Source organism: Octopus sinensis, linkage group LG1 (genome assembly GCF_006345805.1).
Source record: "Octopus sinensis linkage group LG1, ASM634580v1, whole genome shotgun sequence".
Lineage (NCBI taxonomy): Eukaryota > Metazoa > Mollusca > Cephalopoda > Octopoda > Octopodidae > Octopus > Octopus sinensis.
Genome location: NC_042997.1, coordinates 75,967,725 through 75,984,874, shown reverse-complemented (window position 1 = coordinate 75,984,874; position 17,150 = coordinate 75,967,725). Strand labels below are relative to the sequence as shown.

At 38.4% G+C, this 17,150-nt stretch overlaps 1 protein-coding gene across 2 annotated transcripts in view; it reads left to right on the top strand.

Annotated features, from left to right (window-relative positions):
- The window catches only part of LOC115210263 (ER degradation-enhancing alpha-mannosidase-like protein 3), a 413,751-nt gene that overhangs the window by 256,214 nt on the left and 140,387 nt on the right, over positions 1 to 17,150 (top strand). For both annotated transcript variants that reach the window (XM_036501986.1, XM_029779124.2), the window contains exon 15: positions 15,958 to 16,142. In XM_036501986.1, the coding sequence (XP_036357879.1) occupies positions 15,958 to 16,142 (185 nt within the window). The remainder of the gene's footprint in view (positions 1 to 15,957; positions 16,143 to 17,150) is intronic.

Sequence of the window (17,150 nt, the reverse complement as noted above, 5' to 3'; positions counted from 1 at the left end):
TAATTTATGCACGTCCACAAATTAGCACACATGTCGCTCCAATTTTAGGAGGACATTTGTCAACATCCTATCTAGGTTTTGTCAAATGGCACCCGTGGATAGTGTAAATATCTATTTTCAGACATAGCTTTTAGCCACAAAACATATTGGCCATTACTTTTTGTAAGATAAAGAAAAGTGGAAGAAGGAGGCAGAGAGTTTCACAGGAAAGACAAAGTGAGAGAGAAAGAGAGTAATTGATGTTGTTCATAAAAAATAAAATGTAAAATGTTTTGTTTTTTGTTTTTGAAAGACACTATATTTTATAATCATAGTAAATATACTTTCTCACACAGCAATTACAATTTACTGCATTCCCTTTTGTTTGTTTGTGCACATGTGTGTGTGTGTGTGTGTGTGTGTGCCTATACATGCACGTATGTCTGTGTGTGTGTGTGTGTGTGTTTGCATGTGTTTGTATGTTAGATATGTAAATGAACAGATCAATATACAGACGGATAGGTATATAGACTTTATGAACAGACAGATATGGAGACACGGATTCACACATATAAAGATGCACATTCATACATACAAACATGGTACATAGTTACATAACACACACAGATATGCACACACAAGGAGACAGAGGTGCATATATATACAGACATGCTCACACACACAAACATAGAAAATACACAAACACGGACAGGCAAGCACATAAATATGCAGGATACGTACATACAGATGCACACGCATACATATATATATATACATATGCATACACACACATATATACATACAAACACATGCAAACACATACACACATGCATATGTACATGCGTGCATGTATAGGCACACACATGCGCACAAACAAACAAAAGGGAACGCAGTGTAAATAACGTACAGTGTCAAAACTATTGAAAAGGTTGCAAGACGCAACAAAAATTTTAGGAAAATAAAAATAAGAAATAACTGGAAATTTTACCAGTGAGTGTGTTAAATAATAAGGCACAAAAAGAAAATGATTCTCCCCAGACACAACAGAATATGCTTCAACACACGAACTCATATAAAGAATCTTGCAAACCAAATCCAAAAACGAATTACAATATATTTATTTTAAATCATTCATCTTTCTCCCCCCCTCTCTCTCCCACACACATTACTTTGGGTGCGAAAGAGTTTTGTTTTTATTTTACGCTGAGTAAAAAAGTGTTTTGTTGACAATCCATTTATTGAACAACAAAAAAACAAAGAGGTGAGTAATAATTTGTCAGTGAATTACACAATAGGCGCAGGAGTGGCTGTGTGGTAAGTAGCTTGCTAACCAACCACATGGTTTCGGGTTCAGTCCCACTGCGTGGCATCTTGGGCAAGTGTCTTCTGCTATAGTCCCGGGCCGACCAAAGCCTTGTGAGTGGATTTGGTAGACGGAAACTGAAAGAAGCCTGTCGTATATATGTATATATATATGTATGTGTGTTTGTCCCCCTCGCATTGCTTGACAACCGATGCTGGTGTGTTTATGTCCCCGTTACTTAGCGGTTCAGCAAAAGAGACCAATAGAATAAGTACTGGGCTTACAAAAAGAATAAGTCCCGGGGTCGAGTTGCTCGATTAAAGGCGGTGCTACAGCATGGCCACAGTCAAATGACTGAAACAAGTAAAAGAGTAAAAAGAGAGAGTAATATAAATGGGTACAATTTGCAAGGCTTCCACCACACCCCACTCCGTTTCACAGACCACAAAATGTGTTTTGAGGCCAGAGTATTTGATTCCATGCAAAAAAACCCGATTTCTTTTCTTAATGAAAATCATGCAAGTGTTATCTACAAATTTAACAACATTTTTTCCATTCATTTCAGTTTATGAACATGTATGCATGCACAAAACATGCAATAGGTGTACGTACGTACGTGTGTGTATGTGTGTTCTTGTCTGTTGCTCATATATATTTATATATGATAGATCGTTAGCTACTACACACATTTTTTTTCTCTCCTTGTTTTTTTCTGTGTCTCTTTCTGTAGAAGATCATAGGCTTGAAACGTAAATGACTTTTTCTATTCCTGAATGCTATACTAATACATTTGTTTGTTTGTACACCTCCTGCCTTCGTCTTTTGTTTATTTTCGTAAACTTTCCCTTTATATTTATACTAGCAGAATTGCCCGGCGTTGCTCGGGGCTGAATTGCTTGAAAGTACTGTTAATGATTGCACTGAATTATGATGATTATTCAGGCAAATATTGATATAAGTTTACGGTGGGAGATAAGGACTTAACGATCAAACGTGTGCCATTGCATTGTTTTGGGGGAACCAAATATCTGATGAGCATTATAGGGGCACCAACTTTAAGTTTGAGAAAGTGTGGGGGTAGTCCGGGGTGCTCAAAGGAATTGAGTACCTCTATTGGATAGTTGATGACGTCCTCTGGGTCAGGAGTTGTATCGATAGACTGATATACATAGACTTCCCCAGGAATGAGTTTTAGCATTTCATCATTAATATGGTGAGCAGTTTTATTCCTCGGGGCCAGTATAGCCTTTTGGCCAATCCAATCCATATTCTGATAATTAGCTTGTAGATCTGGGAACACTGCATCTCTGAGATCAGAAGGCGTCTTAACAATGGTACAAATGGAATCGATGGCAATATTACCATTTTCATACCCTGGTATTTTGCCTTCGCCAAGTGCAAGGAGGGTGTGAGGAAATGCTGCTGATGTGATATTATGTCGCATATGAGCACGCATGTTGGTATGAAGTTTGAGAGTTACTTCCCTTTATTTAAAAAATATGCATTAAAATGGAAAAAAATGATGGTAAATTATTTGTAAAATCGTAGACTCATCGTAGACGTGCGCTAATACCCAGAAGGGCTCGATATGAATCACGACTATAAGATACCCGGTTTTGGTTAAACTGCATCGCAAAATGTGGGAGTAGTTAGGAATCTAAATCGGAGTAGACAGACACACAACCTTTGTTTTATATATAAAGATTTTCGTTCTAAAAAACTTTGTATGGATTGAATGGTTATCTCTATGGAAATATATACATGCACATTATACATACATGTGTGTATAGATGAATATATAAATACATTTAAATATCTATATACACTTTTGGGCGATCTTTCTTTTTCTTAGAGATAACTTTAGATCTTATTTTCGTGCTAAAAAACTTTGTATGGAGTGAATGGTTACCTCTATGGAAATATATACACACACGTTATACATACATGTGTGCATAGATGAATATCATCATCATCATCATCATCGTTTAACGTCCGTTTTCCGCGCTAGCACGGGTTGGACGGTTTGACCGGGGTCTGGGAAGCCAGGGGCTGCCCCAGGCTCCAGTCTGATCTGGCAGAGTTTCTATGGCTGGATGCCCTTCCTAACGCCAACCACTCCGCGAGTGGAGTGGGTGCTTTTTACATGCCACCTGCACAGGTGCCAGGGTAGGTCTGGCATCGGTCACGTTCGGATGGTGCTTTTTGGGGGTGCAGGTAATATAGGGAAGCACCAGTGGGGAGGGTTGCAGCTAGGGTTGATGCAGGTTCGTAGGACTTCACGAGTGGGGGAGGGGACTGGAAGGAGATAGCCGGTTGAGGCAGTGACAGATTCAAAAACAGGAGGAAACGTAGGATAGGTGGGGGGGGTTGATGAGCTGCGGCGCTAGCTGCTTGTCTTGGTGGAGGGGGTAGCACACAGTGAAAGCATGTGAGGAGGAGGGGTAGGAGGGAGAGACACACATAATGGTGGTGAGGGAGGGCATATCCGGTGTAGATGGTGTGAACAGTGAGAACAGTGTTCACCGGTATTGGTGGTGGGGAAGGGCGGGCGCACCGCGAATAGTGAAGATCGAATTAAAGGATTGAAGGTACTTTAGAGAAACGGGCGGGATTGGCGATGTTTTTAGGGTGGCATAGAGAAAGAAGAAGGAAAGCAAAGCAGATTGGTGGTTATAAGTTCAAAACATTTAAACGGTAGACAAATGTATGTATGTATGTATGAAAAAGAAAGGAGAAAATCTTCTTAGCTTGCTAATAGACATCGCTGTGAGTCGGAAAAGAAATGATAGTGAATGGTGAAGATCGAATTAAAGGATTGAAGGTACTTTAGAGAAACGGGCGGGAATGGCGATGTTTTTAGGGTGGCATAGAGAAAGAAGAAGGAAAGCAAAGCAGATTGGTGGTTATAAGTTCAAAACATTTAAACGGTAGACAATAAATACATTTATATATCTATATACACTTTTGGGCGATCTTTCTGCTACTTGGATATACTTTAGATCTTATTTTCGTGCTAAAAAACTTTGTATGGAGTGAATGGTTACCTCTATGGAAATATATACACACACGTTATACATACATATGTGCATAGATGAATATATAAATACATTTATATATCTATATACACTTTTGGGCGATCTTTCTGCTACTTGGATATACTTTAGATCTTATTTTCGTCCTAAAAAACTTTCCTGTCACACACTCACACACACGCGCACACACACACACACGCACCCTCACGCACACACACACACGCACGTTAGCTTACAATTTTATTTATATATTTGCGTGTCTATGTGTGTAAAGAGGCAGTGGGAATGCAGAGTGAAATAGTGAAATGGTAAAATATTTAGTTTTCTCAAATTTTTTCTGAAATGGGGGTGAAATTGAAAGAAATTTTGTATGCCATGACCGAATGGAAGTACTTTGAAAAATCATAGGTAAACTCTAATTGAAGAAATTGTGTGAGGAGTAAATCGTTATGTATTTATTTGTTTCTGTTTGCTGTGTTGTTTTTTTTTTGAGTAGTGGTTTAAGGTACACTTCTCTTGTTTTATATAAATACTTTCACTTTAATGGTTGCACACTTGCAAAGAGAAAGGAGGAGAAATTAGGGTGATAGCATCACTGAAGCAGTTCGCTCCGTTTGTGTGTGTGTGCGTGTGTGTGTGCTGTAGCCCACACTAAGAAAAGCACTTCACTTACACACCACAATGTGAGTTTTCTCGAAATTTTGCTTAATTGGGGTTGAAATTTTAAAAACCGGACCTGGCACGACCCGATGTATTCTACTCTTAAAAATGCTAGGTAAATTGTAATTGAAGAAATCCTATATTGTAGATTTCTATAAGAGACAAAGGGAGGCAGATAAAATCTGCCTTTTATAATAAGAGATATACATACATATATATATATATATATATATATATACATACATATATATATATATATATATATACATACATATATATATATATATACATACATATATATATACATATATACATATATATATATATATATACTAGCAGTATCGCCCGGCATTACTCGGGTTTGTTTCAACCCGCTGGAATTGTAATTTTGAAAAGTAAAAATTTTGTGAACATTTTTCTGGTTGAAATATACCGAAAAGTGGCGACACAGCAGTGAAAAAATCGTAAAAAATAGGGATTTTCATAGAAAAAAGCAGCTTTTTGATGTAAATAATTTTTGGTGTTAACATGGTCCGATTTGAATTTTATGTTCTACAGAAGGAAGAGCAACCCTTCTTCTATCATACACTCAATTTTGGTCAACTTGCGCCGCAGGGTCTCGGAGGAGATAGTGTTAGTTGAAGGTTACCAAACGTGGCGCACACAGACAACTTCAGCTTTATATAGAGACTAGCAGTATCGCCCGGCGTTGCTCGGGTTTGTAAGGGAAATAACTATATAAGCATTTTTAGAGAGTTATAGCCAAAGAATAGCAAAAAAATGCATTAAAAATTGAAAAAAGATTAAGGTAATTTTTTTTTTAAATCGTTGACACATCGTAGATATTTTTAGAGAGTTACTTCCCTTATATAATAACGAAAAATATGCATTAAAATGGAAAAATATGATGGTAAATTTTTTTAAATCGTAGACTCATCGTAGACACGCGCTAATACCCAGAAGGGCTCAATATGAATCACGACTATAAGATACCCGCTTTTGGTTAAACTGCACCGCAAAATGTGGGAGTAGTTACGAATCTAAATCGTAGGAGACAGACACACAACTTCACTTTTATATATAAAGATATAAGCCACGTATGTTATTTTGAACACAACATTTACTTTTATATATAAAGATATAAGCCACGTATGTTATTTTGAACACAACATTTACAAAGAATAAAATATTTTTTTGTTTTTCTTAACCCTTTCGTTACTATATTTCTGACCAAAATACACCCCTTATGTGTTTCAATTAATTTCTAACGTAATCATAAATTTAGTCTGGTTTCATTAAACAACTATAACTTTTTTATTTATGAATATTTAATCTGATTTTTGGAAGATAATTTAGTGAAATGTTCTCAACCAATTCTATACTATAATTTTTGTCACAAAGTGACTCTAATTGCAGGTAGATACAGGTAAATTCAACAATATATAAAATTATTAAAATTTTGTTCAAACATCGCTATAGAAAATGGGTTATTAGCTAATATTCAATTGGGTATACAACAAAATTTTACGATAGAATTTGTTATTCTGGGTAACTTTCTAATACCCATAATAATATTTATGGCAAAATAGGCCTTAATTTCATTTAAGGTTGTGGGAAATAACAAACTATCGTTTCTTTCGCTTTGTTTAGGTTGAGCGTAACAGTTCGTTTCTGCCGTAATGATTTCAAATAGGCTCATTCGAAAAAGTAAAAAGAAATAGTCTAAGGCTTTACTCTTCTGGGAAAGTCTGTGGCTTGGTCCAGTTTCTTCAGAGAAATCACCGAAAGAAACAGTTTTTAAATTTTCACTCCATTCAGGTGCCAAATCATTTTCTTTATCGCTGTCGGAGATCTCAGATTCACTGTTTTCACTTTCGGAAAATGAAACATCAGATTCATTATCAAATACCACATGCTTTTTTTTTTCAGTCATAGAGTTAGATTTATGAAGGTCTTCAGTAGAAAATCCTTCGAATTCTGACTCGCTGCTTGATATAATGAAATTCGTATCCATTTTTTGTCAGAATTACAAATTTTGAAAACACAATAGGAACAAATTTCGGAAAAAAATCTCCCATAATTCACGGAATTAAAATTACACTTCGATTTTTGTACAAAACTGTAGTTGAACTGTTTACAAAGTATAATACGTGTTTTCACGAATGTTCTAAAGAGATTTACTCTGATATTCTCATTTAAATATGAATAGGTAAATTCGGGCAGCTTGGTCACATTAACCAAAATTTTTTTCGGGCAGTTTGGTAACGAAAGGGTTTGATGATGATATCTATATATAATATTATATAATAAAATATATACAGAGTAAAATAAAAACCAATTTACCTTTTCTGTATTGTTATAGCAATTCGACCGTCCGTGTGTCTTTGCAAATGTGTTGGAATGATAAGTGAGTTGTGTTTTGGCGCCTTTTTTACTAATAACAAACACACACAGTGAATTAGTTTCACCTTATTCGTTGCACACTGTGTGTGTGCGTTTGCGTGTGCTGTAAACCAGACTAAGAAAAGCATTTGACATACACACCAGAATGTGAGTTTTCTGTAAATTTTGCTTAATTGGAGTTTAAATTTTAAAAACTGGACCTGGCATGCCCCGATGCATTCTACTCTTAAAAATGCTAGGTAAATTGTAATTGAAGAAATCCTATATTAACAAACACACACGTGTTTGTATGTAGTTGTTTGAAACGTTTGTTTGTCACTGTCATATATGTATGTGTATGCGTGTGTGTGAGGAATGACACACAAACACTCACGCACGCACACATGTACATCAATGCTTTTATCAGCGTCATAGACAGAAACAAATATTACATCGCCATAGCCATCGCATTCTATTGTCTACCTGTCAACACACACACAGTGAATTAGTTTCACTTTATTCGTTGCACACTGTGTGTGTGCGTTTGCGTGTGCTGTAAACCAGACTAAGAAAAGCATTTGACATACACACCAGAATGTGAGTTTTCTGTAAATTTTGATTAATTGGAGTTTAAATTTTAAAAACTGGACCTGGCATGACCCGATGCATTCTACTCTTAAAAATGCTAGGTAAATTGTAATTGAAGAAATCCTATATTGTAGATTTCTATAAGTGACAAAGGGAGGCAGATAAAATCTGCCTTTTATAATAAGCGATAACACACACACATTAATACACATACATAGACACACACACACATGTATGTATGGAGGTATATATGTACATCTGTCCACTTCTTGCAATATTTTTATCCTTCACTTCCTACACACACACACACACACACTTACACACACACACAGACACACGTGCACGCACACACACCTTCTTAGCTTATAATTTCCTTCTGTCAACAATTGACAACGGAAGTACGCTCACCAATTAATACTACCAAAATTTAACAACAGAAAGTAAATTAAAAACCAATTTATCTTTTCTGTATTGTTATGGCAATCCGACCGTCGGTGTGTTCTTGTAAATGTGTTCGAATGAGAAGTGAGTTGTGTTTGGCGCCTTTTTTACTAATAACAAACACACACGTGTGTGTGTGTTTGAGTGTTTGTATGTAGTTGTTTGAAACGTTTGTGTTTGTCACTGTCATATATGTATGTGTATGCGTGTGTGTGAGGAATGGCAAACCAGATAGATAGCGCGCGAAGTTGTTTTGAAGTTCGCGCTCCACTTGTGTGTGTGTGTGTGTGCGTGCTTTAGGTACACATCACAACATTACTCTCTCTGTCTCTTTACACACACTAACAAAAGCACTTCACTTACACACCACACTTTCTGTGTCGCACATCCCATCAAACACACACACACACACACACACTCACGCACGCACACATGTACATCAATGCTTTCGGAGTGAAATGTTAAAATATTGAGTTTTCTCGAATTTTGTCTTAATTGGGGGTGAAATTGAAAGAAATTTTGTATGGCATGACCGAATGGAAGTACTTGTAAAAATCATAGGTAAACTGTAATTGAAGAAATTGTGTGAGGAGTAAATCGTTATGTATTTATTTGTTTCTGTTTGCTGTTTTTTTTTGAGTAGTGGTTTAAGGTTCACTTCTCTCGTTTTATAGAAATAGTTTCACTTTAATCGTTGCACACTTGCAAAGAGAAAGGAGTAGAAATTAGGATGATAGCGTGAGTGAAGCAGATCGCTCTGTTTTTGTGTGTGTGTGTGCGTGTGCTGTAGCCCACACTAAGAAAAGCACTTGACTTACACACCACAATGTGAGTTTTCTCTAAATTTTGCTTAATTGGGGTTGAAATTTTAAAAACTGGACCTGGCACGACCCAATTTATTCTACTCTTAAAAATGCTAGGTAAATTGTAATTGAAGAAATCCTATATTGTAGATTTCTATAAGAGACAAAGGAAGGCAGATAAAATCTGCCTTTTATAATAAGAGATTATATTATATATATATATAATATATATATATATATATATATATATATATATATATATATATATATATACATATATATAACTAATTTCAATGGATTTCGCCCAAATTTGACGTCTATATTACTTAGTTTGGTTTGAAATAAAGAACTTGATTAGCTTAATAATCATAACTTAATCCCGGGCAAGGCTGGGTTATGCTGCTAGTTATTATTATTATGCACACCAAGTTCCCTTTGTGTGTTATGGTCTTGAGGGCTGTTGAGTAATGAGTTTTGTCATGCCTCTTCACTTTTTCTCTACAAGGTCTTGTGGTCAATGTAACAGGCTACATCAAAACAATGAAAACAGTTGTCACGCCCTGTATTGAGAGAGTTGCTCAGGGGAAGCTGTACATATTCCAGCAAGACTCCCTCTCACACAACCTGCATGACGCAGGAGTAGATGGTCAAAAATTTTCACAATTATGTTACACTAGGTAGTTTCTGTGATGATGACTTTGTCAGGAACTACCACTTTACTGACCTGAAGTACATGGATGATACAACTCTATTCTGCAGGGTTACACTAACCATTTACAGAGAAGAATCAGCAAAGCTTGGCCTTCAGGTGAGTTGGGAGAAGACCAAGTTGTATCATATCAGAGATGGCCTGGATCATCCCCATCTCCATATTGGCCCTGACGTTGTAGAGTTTGTCAGCTCCACAGCCACCAACAATGGAGACCTGACCCTGGAGATCAACTGCAGATGTGGTCTGGTCTCTGGGATCATGTACTCCCTATGGGAGCCCCTCTTGAGCCACTGCTCGATCTCCCAGAAGACAAAGCTCTGCATCTACAACATATCCTCTTCATTCTCTATGGAGTAGAAATGGAGCTCCCCTTCAAAGACCCTGGCAAAGAGGATTGATAGCTTCTATAGCAGAGCCCTGAGTACTCATCAGCCCACAGCCTCCCAACTCATCACTATCCACCCCATGCACTGGTATGAATATGTTCTCCATCTCCCACTAAATCATACTACCAGGGCTTTACTTGTATCCAATGCAGCAGCTGCAGGCTGGAAGGAGCCTATTCCAGATAGCTGGACATGATTGGGGAAGATTTCTAAAGGATCAACATTACCTTGGAGAATGCATAGGGGCTGGCACAGGACCACCAGCAATAGAGAACACTGGTGGACCTGGTTGGCTCTACGCATGATGACCACTAACTTAGGACTGCTTAACTTGGAATGACCCCAGCCTCATCAAGCAAGACTCTCCTAATTTAAACCCCTTGAACTACTATGTCTGTGGCATCATTGAGAGGGAGACCATCAAGCATGCCCACAATATCGATGACTCACTGATATCTGCTATTAGGGAATAAAGATCATCTGTATTGAGGCAGTAATTGAAGCTGATGGTCATTTTATTAACAGCCTTTTGCTATATGTATGTAAGAATATGTGTACCAAATTCTATAAAAAAATATGTAGGTCTTTCTAATAAATATTTTGTTTTCCTTAAAATTATATTTTAAATTAATGCACACTCTGTGTGTGTATGTTTACAAAATTAGTGGAAAATGGGTGAACGGATTTTCACCAAATTTGGCAGAAATGCTCATTGGGTGAGTGGATTGAAATGATGAAAATTTGGTATGATTATCTTCAAACATACATAAATACATACATAGATATGCAGCGTTGTGTGCATGCATGACTGTGTATATGTTTGTGTGTGTGTGTGTGTGTATACAGTGATGGATTTGAGGATTTTGTTTATTTACATGTTGATTTCTTAATTTCACCAGAGTATAAATACCTATAATGGTGATACTTAAAAAAAAAAAAAGAAAAAGAAAAATCTTTTTTAAATAATCATCATCATCATCGTTTAGCATCCGCTTTCCATGCTGGCATGGGTTGGACGGTGCAACTGGGGTCTGGGAAGCCAGAAGGCTGTACCAGGCCCAGTCTGATCTGGCAATGTTTCTATGGCTGGATGCCCTTCCTAACGCCAACCACTCCATGAGTGTAGTGGGTGCTTTTTACGTGACACCGGCACAGGTGCCTGACGAGGCTGGCAAATGGCCACGGTCGGATGGTGCTTTTTACGTGCCACCAGTATAGAGGCCACGCGAGGCTTGCAACGGCCACATAATCGGATGGTGCTTTTTACCTGCCACCGGCACAGAAGCCAGTTGGGGCGTCGCTGGCACGGCCACGTTCGGATGGTTCTCTTATGTGCCACCGGCACTGGTATCACAGCTACAATTTCCATTGATGTTGATCGATTTAGCTTTTGATTTCACTTGCCTCAACAGGTCTTCACAAGTAGGGTTTTGTGTCCCAAGAAGGAAAGGTATGCATAGGTGGACTTGTCCTGCCGGGTCTTCTCACGCACAGCATACTTCCAAAGGTCTTGGTCTCTAGTCATTTCTTCGGTGAGACCTAAAGTTCGAAGGTCGTGCTTCACCACCTCATCCCAGGTTTTCCTGGGTCTGCCTCTTCCACAGGTTCCCTCAACCGCTAGGGTGTGGCACTTTTTCACACTATCTTCAGCCATTCTCGCCACATGACCATAGCAGGGCAAACGTCTCTCTTGCACACCACAACTGATGCTTCTTAGGTCCAACTTCTCTCTCAAGGTACTTACACTCTGTTGAGTATGAACACTGACATTACACATCCATCGGAGCATACTGGCTTCATTTCTTGCGAGCTTACGCATATCCTCAGCAGTCACAGCCCATGTTTCACTGCCATGTAGCATGGCTGTTCGTACACATGCGTCATACAGTCTGCCTTTTACTCTGAGCGAGAGGCCTTTTGTCCCTAGCAGAGGTAAGAGCTCTCTGAACTTTGCCTAGGCTATTCTTACTCTAGCAGTTACACTTTCAACACACCCACCCCAGCTACTGACTTGGTCACCTAGGTAACGGAAGCTATCAACTATTTCTAGTTTTTCTCCCTGGAAAGTGGCGGAAGTTGGTCTCTGCGCATTTTCAGTGTTTATTGCTCCTGAGCATCTGCCACATACAAAAACTATCTTCCTAGTTAGCCTTCCCTTGACGTTGCTGCACCTCTTATGTATCCATAGCTTACACTTGGTGCATCTTATCGAGTTTCTACCTACGCCTTTTCTACAGATCGAGCAAGGCCATCTACCTGAAGGCATTTGTGACTTGTCTACCTTCCTACTTATTAGGACTTTGGTTTTAGCTAGGTTGACTCTAAGGCCCTTCGATTCTAATCCTTGCTTCCACACCTGAAACTTCTCCTCCAGTTCTGATAATGACTCAGCAATTAGAGCAAAGTCATCAGCGTAGAGGAGCTCCCAGAGGCATCCTGTCTGGAATTCCTCCGTTATTGCCTGGAGGACTATGATAAATAGGAGGGGGCTGAGGACTGAACCTTGGTGGACCCCAACCTCTACCCGGAATTCTTCACTGTACTCGTTGCCAACCCTCACCTTACTAGCAGCGTCCCTGTATTTGGCTTGCACAGCTCTCACTAACCATTCATCTATCCCTAGTTTCCTCATTGACCACCAGATAAGGGATTAGCAACCATTATATCGGCCTATGCCCCTGTCGAAGGCTTTCTCCATGTCAATGAAAGCCAGGTATAGGGGCTTATCTTTGGCTAGATATTTCTCCTGCAGCTGTCTTACCAGGAATATGGCATCAGTGGTGCTTTTCCCTGGCATGAACCCAAACTGTATCTCATCTAAACTAACTCTCTCTCTAATTAGTTGGGCTATGACCCTCTCCACGACCTTCATTACCTGATTCAACAGCTTGATACCTCTGTAATTATTTGTTTCTAGGGCATCACCTTTACCTTTGTAGCAGTTGGCTATTATGCTGCTACACCAGTCATTGGGTATGACTCCTTCGTGTATCACCTGGTTAACTATACGGGTGACTAGGCTATAGCCGACACTACCAGATATTTTAAGCATCTCTGCAGTAATTCCTGATGGGCCTGGGGCTTTCCCTGTCTTCATGCTTCTAATTGCCTTAACTACCAAGGAACTGTCAACTCGGATAGCTGCTCCCTCTGTTGGATCGACATTCGGCAGACTCTCTTTATCCCATTCATTTTCTTTATTCGGCAACCTTTCATAGTGGCGTCTCCAAACCTCTCTCTTTGCATCCTCATTTAGCGCAAGTGAACCATCATCCATGCGAACACATTTTTCTCCTACCACATCACGATTCTCTCTCACACACGCGAAATACCTCAAGTCTTTGGTCCTCACGGCGCAGAACATTGGCAAATTTTTTCTTATCTGCTTCCCCTCTGGCTAAATAAACCTGTCTCCTAGCTTCTCTTTTAGCAGTCTGATACAATTCCCAGCTACCCCCATTTTTCCCGTCCTTCCAATCTGTCTCTTTTCTCTAATAGCTCTGTCTACAACATTGTTCCATGACCACGTTATTTTAGGTTGAGAGGGGACTTTGCACCAGCCACAGATCTGGTCAGTGGCTCTCAGCAGGTTGTCCCTTAGAATCCTCCAGTTGTCTTCTACCCCATGTGAAGCTATATCCCCTTCTACTTCGTCAAAGGTTTCAAGTAATATGTCCCTAAATCTCTGTCCAATTGAAGGATCTTTAAGCTTCCAGATCCTTCTTCTCCATGTTGGTCGTTCTCTTAGTCCTGATCCTAAAGTCACTAACTACCAGTCTATGTTGTGGGGTACATTCTTTGCCTGGGAAGGTTTTGGCATTTATAAGCAGCCATCTTTCCCTTTTCCTGGCAAGGATGTAGTCAATTTGGCTAGTATGTCGACCCGATCGGTAGGTGACTAGGTGGCTGGTAGGTTTCCTGAAGTTAGTGTTGCAAACTATGAGGTCATTTGCATCGCAGAACTCCAGCAGCCTGGTTCCCTCCTCGTTGCGGGAACCATAACCATAGCTTCCATGCACGCCATGGAAGCCCCCTGTATGTTGTCCAACATGTCCATTGAAGTCACCAGCCGCAAAAAGAAGGTCCCTGTCATTCATCAACACAGTAGTCTGCAGCATGGTATCATAGAATCGGTCTTTCTGTCCATCTGGTAGCCCCGGCTGAGGGGTATAGGCCGATATAATGGTTGCTAACCCATGGTGAAGCACTAATCTAATCTTAAGTATTCTGTTACATACGCTGATTACCTCAATTACCTTATCTACCCATTTTTCAGCGAGAAGTATACCCACGCCCCAAACCTGTCAGTGTTCCCTGCCCAGATAATCTTGTACCTGTGTTCCTTGCCTGTGAGGAACCTAGCAGAACCTCCTCTCCACCTTACTTCTTGGATGCAACATATATCAACACGTCTATGTTCAAGCATCTCAACAATCTCACCAGACCTACCTTTCAGTGTGCCAACGTTGAGAGTGCCAACCCTGAGGGTGTGGGAGGTATGGGCCCTAGAGACCCTGGGACAGGGAACAGTTGTGTCATGTACCTGAAAAGAGAGCTCGCATTTGGCAGAATTCATAAACAAAGCAATGATCTTAAGTTCAACCTGCTTACACTACACTATCATGTTTTGCACTGTATGATCACTACCTTATATAGTAGGGGTGGTGTCGGCATAAAGCCTTTAAGTGTTCATGGGAGACAAGCAAAGGAAGACGAAATGAGATAAGGACTTCCGCCTGATAAGCAAGTGGTCATGTTATTTATATCCTACAATGAACTACAGTATTTTTTATTCACCTGCCATCTTTGAAAGATGTTGCTATGCAATATTTTCTATAAGTATTTCACTTTGTTCACTTTCTTTTTCATATAAATCAACTGTCATTTACATGTGTACCTATGTGTGTAGACATGTGTGGGTACATACATCCATGCATACATAGATATGCGACTGTGATTGTGTGTGTGTACAGTAATAGAATCAAGAGTTTCATTTATTTACAAGTTGATTTCTTAATTTCACCATTCTTAGGCTTCTAATCCTATTTTAGTCAAACACTTACAAAGCTTAATTCAATTCAATTAAAAAGCATGGGTAAGCAACACATTGTAAGCCACACTATAATTTGGGAAAAAAATCATCTGAACATACCTTTTTTTTTTTTTCATTAATTTTATCACTTTTTGATTGTGATATATCATTTAGAATCAGATACTCTGAATGTAACACCACCATTAAAGAGCAGTAAGAAAAATGTTGTGCACTGGAGGTTGATACTTCACTTTCATTGTACTTTGTTTTTTCTTGTGCCTTGTTGATTGTGATATATCTCTTTTAGAATATATGTTTTACTGGCTATTGTATGTTAATAGTATTTGTTGGTTCATTTAGGACATACTTTAGAATGATCTTATTTGTGTTCAGCTTAATATTTCTCTTGTGATTTCAGGGGGTTTCAACCACCTCTTCCTTAACAGTATCATTTTCTTTGGGTGTAAAGTAAAATTTTTTGTTTCAACAGAATTCCTTCACTTGCATAGCTTTTAAAACAATATCCTAAAATGCACTTTTTGTTTAAAATATGAAAATTTTAAACTGACCTACCTGAAGTCTCTATGTATAATCTTGTTTAACTTACTGAAAAATATTTTCTTTTCTTTACATAAAAAGATTCGACTGGAAGCTTACCATAAAATGAATAACTCTAGCCAAAGGAGAAAGATATCTATTGAGCACATTGAAAGAGAGACTTGCCCCAATATCAGACACATTTACCATGGTGAACCAAACTATGCTCATTCAGTAAGAGAACAGTTGAAGGATATGGTTGAAAAAGTCAGTCCCAAACCCAAAAAGTATTTATAAATATTTTTTATTGCACTTTTAATAAGTTAATTGATTGTATTCTCAGTATTGTGTATGTGGATGTCTGTTTGGTGTCCTATAAATTATTATTTTTGCTACTTAAATAAAAAGTATCATGCAGTTAGCTCCTTGTAAATAAAATAGACATTTCCAAGATAAGTTTCAGTTAAACAATGCAATATAATTTGATGATAATAACAACTACACTTAATATCAATAGTATGAACAGTGAATTGACAGAGTTATTTGAGCATCATATTTATTATTATTTAGGCATTTTGTGTTTTAACTTTAAATCTACTGTTTTTCATCATTCTGGGGTCAGGATTAGTCTTAGGGCTTGTGGACTGACAGTAAAGTTAGAACATTGGACAGGATACATGATGCAGCTCCTGGTGTTCCAAATTCCAATCCTGCCTTGGCCTAGAGATAGACTTAATTCATCACTCAATTTAACTCAGCACTACTATTTGGTCTTTGGATGTCTTTTGCAGAGTCTACTTTGTTGCAAGCATTTGGGCCATTTCTTCTGTTTGAGAATACCTTCCTTCCTCTTATCAGTTTTAGAAGTCCTACAAAGTGTCTTAGGTAAAAACTTCCACCTTACTAAGCAATAAAAATGAAAAAATAAGAATGTTGGGCTTTAATTTTACAATGAATCTCATTGTGCACTAGGATCAATAAAATAAGAATTTATTACATATATTCTTCAACTCAAAAACAGACTCAGCATCCTTAAGAAAATTTTGTTTGTAGAAGAAATTTCACATCACAGCCTATATCCTTCACTGCATATGAAAAAAGAAATGTGTAATTGTATAGTGTATGCTGTGGGTGGCATGACCAGTGTCAAAGATTGACAAAAAATACACTAAAATACATTGAACCAATATATGACAGGTACCTCTTTTAACCCTTTCGTTACCAAACCACCCAAAACCGCCTGAAAAAAATTTTGGTTAATGTGACCAAACCGCCCAAAGCTGCCCGTATTTACC